Here is a 9,285-nt window from a genome sequence, read left to right as displayed (position 1 = left end):
CTGGAGCCAGCACCCCTCACGGGAGCTGGGTGAGGGGTTTCCCTGGGTAGAACCCGAACGGTGTCAGCGAGCAGCTTTCCATTTGTCAGATTAATGGCAGAGCGAGTTAATCCATGTATCCGATTTAACTGTTAAGGCTTTAATTAACGAGTTAATGCGTGGAAAAGCTGGGAGGGTTGTCGTGCGGTGGCTGACCCCGGGTTACGCTGCCGCCTTCGCGGGCTCAGACCAGGGATGTGCCGGTCACTCCCGGTGTGGTTCACCGACGCTGCGGGGACCCTGTGGAGCAGGGGAACGGCACAACCCCAACTGCACCCGCTCACCAGCTGACCTGAGAGCAGAGCGGGGCAGCAGCCCGGCGGCGGGGGCACCTTGATTTGGGTGGGAGCATCGTCTGTTGCAGGGTGCGGGTTTCGGGGAGCAGTCCGTGCCGGGCAGGTTCCTCTCCCTCCCCTCTGCCTCCAAATGGCCGCTCTCAGGTGGTCGCTGGGGTGGGATCGCGCCAGGGCTGCAGCCAGCGGGGCCGTTGGTGTGTCCATAACGCAGCTCTTAATTGAGGACCATCTGCACTTGGTAATTTAGTTTTTCCTGCATCTGCAAGGTTCCAACTTTATTTATTTGCCATCCTGAGGTCTATTTAACTCGCGAGCATCGTGTTCCTCCAGCAAAGACACTCCAGGCGTTCCGCTGCTGCCCCTGCTAGAGGTATTTTAATAACACTGTCAGAGCCCCAGGAAAAACATAAAAACTGAAATGGCAAAGGGCGACACCAGAGCTGAGTTGCGGGGATGGCTTTCCTGCCCGCTTGTGCGTAGCGGGTGGCCTGCTGCGAGCATCGCCTCTAGCACACGAACCTGTGCAAGATTAGGAACAAACCCTGAAGAGCGCAGCCCTCTCATCGCGAGCAGGCGGCGCATTCCGTGTTTCAGGGCATTGACACGCGTCCTCTTTTGTCTTTGGGTGCTTATTAGTCATGAAACCCCACCAGCTGCGCCTTTGAAGGGCTGGGAGCATGGGATTGAACGGCAGCTCCTTCAGAAATAATAGTAATTGGGAGCTGGAGAGTCTATTACTGCGGTGTGGGGGAGGACTTGGGCATCTGGTTCACGTGGCACCGACGGGAGCCGGGGTGCTGCTGGCGGCAGCCTCTGCTTTGCCCACCCCGCTCCTCCCAACTTCTGCTTGGCTTCTTCACCCGTGGCTGCAGCTGCCCTGTGCTCGGGGGCAGGCAGGGATGCAGGAGGCAGGGATGCAGGCAGGAGCCGCTGCTCCGGGCAGCTCCGCAGGAGCATCTCTGCAAATACTTGCCCTGAAACATCGCTCCGTTCCACAGCAAAACCCCAGGGAATCCAGTTCCTTCCTCAGCACCTGGGTCCACGTGCAGACTTTAATTAGGTTTAAGCATTTCCCCCCCCCATCCCTAAAATGTAGGTCAGTCGTAATTAGTGTGAATCCTGCTGCTGCCAGCTTTGCTTTTAATTAAGCTCCTGAAGTGGAGGTTGATGCATGAGGTGCAGCACTGGAGCTTCAGTTTTTTCGGCTGCTCACCAGATGTATGTGATCACTGCGGTGGGGCTGGGGACGTGTTCTCCTTCCCCCACACTCGGGGTGGCTGGTCCCCCGTGGAGCAGAGCCACACTGGGGACATGGCCACGTGCCCGAGCGCAGCCACCCCTCGGTGCTGGTGCGGCCGTGGAGCTGCGTGGGGAAGAGCACTTGTTTGGTGCAGTTTTTAATGCGAAGCTCCCGGTGTCCTTGTCCCTTGTCGTCATCCATCCCACCAAGCGTCCTCGTCCCCTGCAAGGGCTGCTGGCGCTTGTGCCGAGATCCAGAGAAGCCGGGTGCTCTGGGCCCAACAGGGATGTGCAGAGTGTTTTCCTTCCTCTGCAGCTCCTGGCACGGTGTCCCTGGCATGGTCCCTGGCAGGTGGCATCAGTCCTTGGCATGGTCCCTGGCAGGTGGCATTGCCAGCTGGTTGCCACCGACTGGGGACGGCGTTTGGACGAGCATCGTGCTGGTGCGGAGCCTGGGGCTCCCAGCCCCTGCGGGATGTGCTGGTATCTCTGGTGTGGCACTGGGACTGCGGTAGGAGCGGGGTTTTAAGGCAAACTGGGCGTAGAAAGCAGATCCGCAGAAGATGAATCTGCCCCGTCTCACCCGCGAAAGGGGTGCCCGGCAGCGCAGTTCCCTGTTCCCTGGGATGACGGCGAAGGCGCAGCTCCTCTGCTCGGGTTTTCTTGGCGCCGTTCGCGGTGGCATGGGTTTCCGTGCCCGGGACGGCTCGCCTGGCATGGCCACGCTCGCCCGGGTGCCGGCATGCAGAGGGACCCTGGGTTTTAAGCACTTCGAGTCTTCAGCAGCCTCGACGGCGTGTCCTGGGGAAATCCTCAGCTCTGTGCGTGGGGCACGGTGAGCCGGTCCCGAGCCCTGGGCCAGCTCCCTGAGCCCTTTTGGGCTCCCCAGCCTGGCTGCCTATTTTTACCGCTCCCGGGCTGTGAATCACTCCACTCCCTCATCTCGATCTCTGCCTTTGAAGGTATTTATAAACTGCCAGCATCTCCCCTGTTTTAGCTGACTCTGTAAATTTAGCGCTCGGGCTCACTCCTGCCCTCTCCTCCTCACCCGTATCCTGGCTGTTTGGTGAGCATGGATGTGCAGGAGCCGAGATGCTCCCTCTGCCCTAATTAAAAACTTCAAAACAGCAACGAAGAGGCCCTTTGGCACCATCCAGGTGGGGCGATGCTGGGTGTCAGCATCCTGAGATGCCTGGTGAGCGGTGCGGGATGTGTGGGGATGGCTCTCGGCACGTGTGTGCCGACGTTTGCCTGGGAGGAGTTTGGTGGCACCGGAGCTCGTGGCGTGTCCAGTGCTGGGGGTGAGCTGGGGCAGAGCCCCACACGACAGTCGATGCTGGGGAAGGTGGGGAGCGAGGCTGAGCTGGAGGAGCCTGGCTGGGGACAGGGCAGCCCTGGTTGTCCCACAGCCACGTGCCTGGGGTGGGGAGAGCACCCCACTGCTGCTCCAGAGATAGTGAGAGGGGAGATGGAGATGGGACACCAGGAAGGAATTCTTCCTGGAGAAGGTGGTGGGGCACTGGGACAGGTTGCCCAGAGAAGCTGTGGATGCCCCATCCCTGGAAGTGTCCAAGGCCAGGCTGGATGAGGCTTGGAACAACCTGGTCTAGTGGAAGGTGTCCCTGCCCATGGCAGGGGGGTTGGAACTAGATGATCTTTAAGGTCCGTTCCAATCCAAACCATTCCGTGATTCTATGACATGGGATTTAAGTCGGTCATCACCGGAGCAGCAAAGGGCTGTGCCGCTCCTTGGCCGCGTTTTCAGCACGTCCTACTGATTACCGTGCTAATTACTCTGGATTGAGCAGGCAAATTAATCTCTTTTCTGCTCCTTCCCCCCGGGACTGCTGGATCATTAGGATTTGATTAAAGCTTGGAGAGCCTGGTGCAGCTCTCCAGGCCAGCGGTTCCCCTGGGATGTGGTCAGGATCCATCCCCTGCCCTCCCTGGCTGGCACAGCCGCCCAGAGGGTCACTGATGGGCTCCCACTATGGCCCCTCGCTGCTCCCAGCTCTGGGCAGCCACAAAGAGGTTTCTGTTGGCTTTGGGGAAAATGCCGTGGGGCAGCATGGAGGGGCACTGCCCCCTCACCGCCTCCTTCCCCCCTTTCCTGCCAAAAACAAGCGAAACAGGAAAAAAACCAAACCTGAGAGCAAAACTGGTGCTCACTGGGAGAAAAACGGGCACAAACAGCAGGAAGAGGAGTTATTTTTAAATTGCTGACTGAATATGGAGCAGTTGGCTGTGTCTTTTGAAGGCTGTTAAGATGGGATGCTGGTGCTCATTAATTTATTGCCAGAGGTCTTCCAGCCCAAGCCGCACTCCGTGCTGCATCCGCCTCGCAGACGCCAGGATTGGAGCACCCAAATAGGTGTCGCATACGGCGGATGTGGGGAACAGTCGTCTGGCTCCCGCGGGCACTGGGACCATGGGGATCGGCCCGAGGGTTCAGGTGGAAGGACAGCCCGGGATGGGGGGCTGGGGGGCGTGTGTCTCCCCGGGCTCCTCGGCATCCCGCGGCCGCGCTCGCCCCTCACCGCCCTTTCTCTTCTCTTTCAGAACAAGGTGCTGACGGTGGATGGGGTGAAGGTGAAGCTGCAGGTACGTCCCCGTGACCCTGGCAGCAGCCCCCTCGCCCTCCCTGGGTGTTTGGGCAAAGCCCCTCGGCAGAGGAGCACCCATAAGTGGGTCTCCCATCTCCATCCTTTGCTGTTGTCTCTCCCGCTCCGGGACAGCCTTGTGAGTCCTTCTGGGAGAGGGGCTGTTCTGGCCTCCGTGATCCCCGTCCCAGCCCGCCCACTGCCGCTCGGTGACTGCAGCCGCAGACCGGAGCAGCCCGGGGGGGTTTGCTCGGTGTTTCCAGGCCACTTTGGGAGAGCCAGGGTACGGTGACAGGGATGAAAATCGTCCAAAGGGATCCACATCCTCTGGTTCAGCCTGTCTCCAGCCCTTGGGACACATGGGAAATTTCGCAGCTCCCCGGAGACAGGACCGTTTCTCTGAGCCCTTTGCCCGGAGCTCGATAACGATGTTAGTGCTGCTCTTGCCCCAGCGGCCGCCGGGCGCTCAGCAAACCTACCCCTGGATTAAGAGCGGAGAAAGTAAATCAGCGGGTCCCCATGCTGGATGGATTTTCTGATTAAGGGACACGTTGGGAGGCGCAGGATGGATTTTCCGATTAAGGGACATGTTGGGAGCCCTTTGCCATGCCCTGTCGTCTCCGTGCGCTGAGCAGCGGGGAGGCGCCACTTCAGTATTTGTTGCGAAAGGCTGGAGATGCTTCCTGGGGTGGCACCGTCCCGTTTGGTGTTGGTTTTGGTGCTGGGGGGATCCCTCAGCAGGTCGTGGCTGACCCCTCTGCTCCCGTCTGCCTTCCAGATCTGGGACACGGCCGGGCAGGAGCGCTTCCGCAGCGTCACTCACGCCTACTACCGGGATGCCCACGGTAAGCATGGCCACCGCTGCTTCCTGGGGGTGAGCCCGCTCCCTCTGGCTTTTCAGGACCCCAAGCTGTGAGGCCAGGTGAGTTGGGAATCTCGGGAGCAGTTCCCTGTGGGAAGCAGCCGTCAAGGATGGAGGAGCCTCTGTGTGCCAAGATGGAAACACAGCGTGTCCAAGGCATTCTCGTGTCCAAGGCATTCCCGCAGTGGAGCTAAGCACAGCGCTTTGTATTTTTCTGCAGGGAACGGTGTGGAGCGAGCTCTGAGCTTGGCTGTGCTCCTGCCTGACACCACGGCACCGGCACTAATCACCGTCTCTCTCTCCGCAGCCCTGCTCCTGCTCTACGATGTCACCAACAAAGCGTCGTTCGACAACATCCAGGTACGGCAGCACCCCTGGGGCCCCCCTGCCCATCCCCGTGTGCCACGGGCTGGGTGCCGGTTGCGGATCAGCCCCGGGGAGAGGGGGTACGTCGTGCAGGAGGTGCGTGTCGGTGCGAGCCGTGATCGTTCCCAGAAGGGCTGTGGTTCACCCTGAGCACCTGTCTGAAAGCGGGTCGGCCTGCGGGGACACTGAGGACACCGGGAAGCTTTTCCCTTTCAGAGCAAACAAAGGGGATGACGGATTTATTCAGTAAATTTACACTGCTTGGAATTACAGCACCAGCTGGAGGACCTGCTCCGGTACATGGGCGCAGGCAGCTTTACCGAGCTGTTCCCTTGTCCTCCGGGTCCCGATGGGCTTGGGAGGACCATGTTGCCCCCACCCACCTTTGTGCCAAACCTGGGCAGGGTAGAGGGTCGCAGCCTGCTGTACCCTCCCTGCCCCAGATGGCGGCTTTTATGTGGGTCCCTTGTGCCACCCCCCACGGCTGACCCTGAGCCCCTGCATGGGTGCTCCAGGGGTACTGGGGAGCGGTGTCGGAGCACAGGGCTCATTGGATCCGTCAGCAAATGCTGCCCATGGGCAGGTGGCTGCGAGGTGGGGCAGGAGACCCTGCCCGTCACCCCCCGTCGCCCCTCTGGACCCCTGCGGCTGCCGGGGACCCGCGCTGGCAGAGCCGTGCTGCGAGTCCCCGGATCAATTAGCCCTGGATGAACAGGATGGAATTGCTCATGTCCTGGACACAGAGTACACTGTGTGCGTCTGCGGCGAGCTGGCTGCGCGCCCGCGGAAACATGCACGGGAGGTGCTGTGCCGGCATTAACGCCTCGGGGCGGGGGGCTGTGATCCGTCATGCCAGCTCCTGGGGCGTCCTACAGCGCCCTGACCCTCCCTGATGCCCTGGCTCTGGGTGCCTGGAGCTGTCCCTGCTCTGGAGCATCCTTCCTTGTGCCTGACACCCCTTACGCCCACAGTCCCATGGCAGGAGACAGGGCTTGTCCGTCCACCCTGCGCCCACGGCACTGGCACAGGGAATGCTGCCTGCATCCCATGGGGATGGCCGTGGGAGGGACGGTGGGAAGGAATGGGTGCCCAGGGCGATTGCGAGGAGCTGGAAAGAGGGATGGAGGGGGAGCAGTGCCAGAGGGGAGCTGAAGGGGGTTGTCAGGAATGACCAACATCCCTTGGAGCAACCCATCCATGGAGCTGAGCATCCCGATCCCAGCCGGGGTGTGATGGGGTCCCGGGGCTGCATCTGTGTGCATTGGACTCCTGCTCTTATCCTGATTTATCCCTCATTCTCCTGGCTGGCTGTGGGCCGGTGCAGGATGCTGCTGGGTGAGGAGCGGTGGTGGAGCAGGGATCACCTGGCGCTTGCCACGAGCGCCGGCACTCGGAGCCAGGGCACAGGCTGCGGCAGGCATGCCCGCCCGGGAGGGAGGCTCGCACCATGGGGTCAGGGATTACAGGGAATTAGGACAGGTTTGATTAGATCAGGCTGGATTAGAGGGCAGGGAAGCTGCCCCACGGCTCCGAGGGGCAGGTTCAGGTGCCTGGCGGATGGAGCGTGCTCAGCGTGTGCAGGACACAGGCGTGGGGCACGCCCCGGAGCAAACCCTGGGCCTTATCCTGTCCCAACCAAGGGAGAATTTGGGATAAAGTCCTACGAGTGCCCTGCTGCCCTCATCCTTGAGAATCAGGGCTTGGGCAGCACCTGCAGCGGGGTGACAGGCTTGCTGGGCAAAGCAGGTCCCCCGGGGCTCGGTGGCACCCTGGGGTGCTCGCTCATCCACAGGACTCTCTGGGAAAGGGTGTCTCCAGGGCCTTCTGCTGAACTGTGGGGAAGGAGGCAGCTCCTCTTGCAGGGTGCTGCGGAATCTCAGGGGATGCGTGGGACTGGCTGCTCTGTGCCTGTGGCTCCTGCGCTGCACAGACGAGTTTCTGAGCTGGGCGTTTTGTTTTTGCATCACCTCTTGCCTGTAAAGCCCCTGGTGTTGCTCGGGGATGGCAGCGTTTCCCATGGAGGGTTCCCGGTGCCCAGGACCGGGGCAGTCCCTCATCCCTCCTCTCCCCGGAGCTGTTGCTAACCCCTCTCTCTCTCTCCCCCCAGGCTTGGCTGACAGAGATTCATGAGTACGCGCAGCAAGACGTGGTCCTCATGTTGTTGGGAAACAAGGTGAGCCCGGCCCCACGGCTTCTCCAGAGCCTCCTCGTCCTCTGCCGAGGGTCCCGCGACAGAGCCACGCCGCAGCCGTGGCAGGGGAGCCTGGGAGGGTGAAAGGGGACGTGGGGGTTGTCTACTGCTGACCTTCCAAGTCTTCCCAAATTGCTTTGTGTTCCTGGTGGAACAGGTGGATTCAGCCCAGGACAGAGTGGTGAAAAGGGAAGATGGAGAAAAACTAGCCAAGGTACGTGAGGTGTCTGTCTGCTGCAGCGGGGTCGGTTGTTCAGAGTCACAGAATGGTTTGGGTGGGAAGGGAGCTTAAAGCCCACCCAGTCCCACCCCCTGCCATGGGCAGGGACACCTTCCACTAGACCAGGTTGCTCCAAGCCTCATCCAGTGTGGCCTTGGACACTTCCAGGGATGGGGCATCCACAGCTTCTCTGGGCAACCTGTCCCAGTGCCTCCCCATCCTCTGCGGGAAGAATTCCTTCCTGATGTCCCATCTCCATCTCCCTCTTCCTGTTTAACCCCGTTACTCCTTGTCCTGTCACTCCCTGCCCTTGGAAAAAGCCTCCCCCAGCTTTCTTGTAGCCCCCCCAGGCACTGGAAGGGGCTCTAAGGTCTCCCCGGAGCCTTCCCTTCTCCAGGCTGAACCCCCCAACTCTCTCAACTGTCACATGCTCTGGTTGGGGGGGGTGTGAGTACAACGTGTGCTTGGTGATGTACACCAGTGAGATGGTTGACTGGAGACCAGTCTGACCCAAAACATACCTGGGAGTGCTTTGCTTCCCTTCCCTTTCCTTGCTCCCCTCTTCCTCCTCATCTGCTCTTCTTCCTCAAAGCTTCCACTAACCTTTTTTGCTTCTTTGACCTCAAAAAATAATTTCTGAAATTGGGCAAGGAACGCCTGAACCCTCGCTCAGCTGTTCCTGCCCACCCCAGCAGAGCTCCTCCCAGGGTGGGGTGCACACTCCTGCAGCAGGCACCCATGTCCCACGAAGCTGCGGGGGCTCGGCGCGAGCCGGGACCCCCCGGGAACACCCCGGCGGACGTTTCTGAGCCGGCGTGTCTTGTCCCGCAGGAGTACGGCGTGCCCTTTATGGAGACCAGCGCCAAAAGCGGCCTCAACGTCGAATTAGCGTTCACAGCCATTGCAAAGTAAGCGACTGGTGCGGCAGTCGTGGGGGCCACCTCTCCCGGGGTGGGGGGGACAGCAGTTTGGCAGAGAAAGGCTGACACTGTCACCTTTCCCTTCCCTGGGCTCCCACCCCCAGCTCTCGTGCTTGTTGGCCGTGAGCTGTGAAGTGTCCCCTGGGGAGCTTTAGCGAACCACCCCGTCCGTGCTGAGTTCAGCTGAGCTGGACCGGGCAGCATGGGCAGGCGAGTGATCCGTTTTCCCCCTTCCCGCAGGGAACTGAAGCACAGGTCCATGAAGCTGCCCAACGAGCCCAGATTCAAGCTCCACGACTACGTGAAGAAGGAAGTGAGAGGCTCGGGCTGCTGCAGGTCCTAACGCGCTCGGTGCCTTTAGAGACTCATGCCAAGTGTTCGTGTGCCGCGCTCTCTCCCCGTGGACAGTGTGTGCATGTCTGTCTGTCGTGTCTGTATCTGCCTAAAAGGTGAGCTGAGATCTGGGGAACGGAAGCAGCAGAAGCAGAAAAAAGCGCTGTCGGCCGGGGCGGTCACCAGCCGGGCTGCGGCCGTGTGCCAGGCGCTGCTCCC

The 9,285-nt window shown here is 60.8% G+C and overlaps 1 protein-coding gene across 1 annotated transcript; it reads left to right on the top strand.

Annotated features, from left to right (window-relative positions):
• The first annotated feature begins 2,290 nt into the window (after positions 1-2,290).
• Positions 2,291-9,076, top strand: LOC104510838 (ras-related protein Rab-26-like). Its single transcript, XM_010153209.1, has 8 exons — positions 2,291-2,409; positions 3,920-4,175; positions 4,953-5,019; positions 5,344-5,396; positions 7,510-7,575; positions 7,751-7,807; positions 8,645-8,721; positions 8,974-9,076. Exons 1-8 carry the CDS (start codon positions 2,291-2,293, stop codon positions 9,074-9,076), a joined length of 798 nt encoding a protein of 265 aa, XP_010151511.1.
• Positions 9,077-9,285: the final 209 nt, after the last annotated feature.

This window comes from Eurypyga helias, unplaced genomic scaffold (assembly GCF_000690775.1).
Source record: "Eurypyga helias isolate BGI_N326 unplaced genomic scaffold, ASM69077v1 scaffold25656, whole genome shotgun sequence".
NCBI classification, from domain to species: domain Eukaryota; kingdom Metazoa; phylum Chordata; class Aves; order Eurypygiformes; family Eurypygidae; genus Eurypyga; species Eurypyga helias.
The sequence above is the reverse complement of the archived record's forward strand: the minus strand, read 5'-3'. Positions and strand labels throughout refer to the sequence as shown.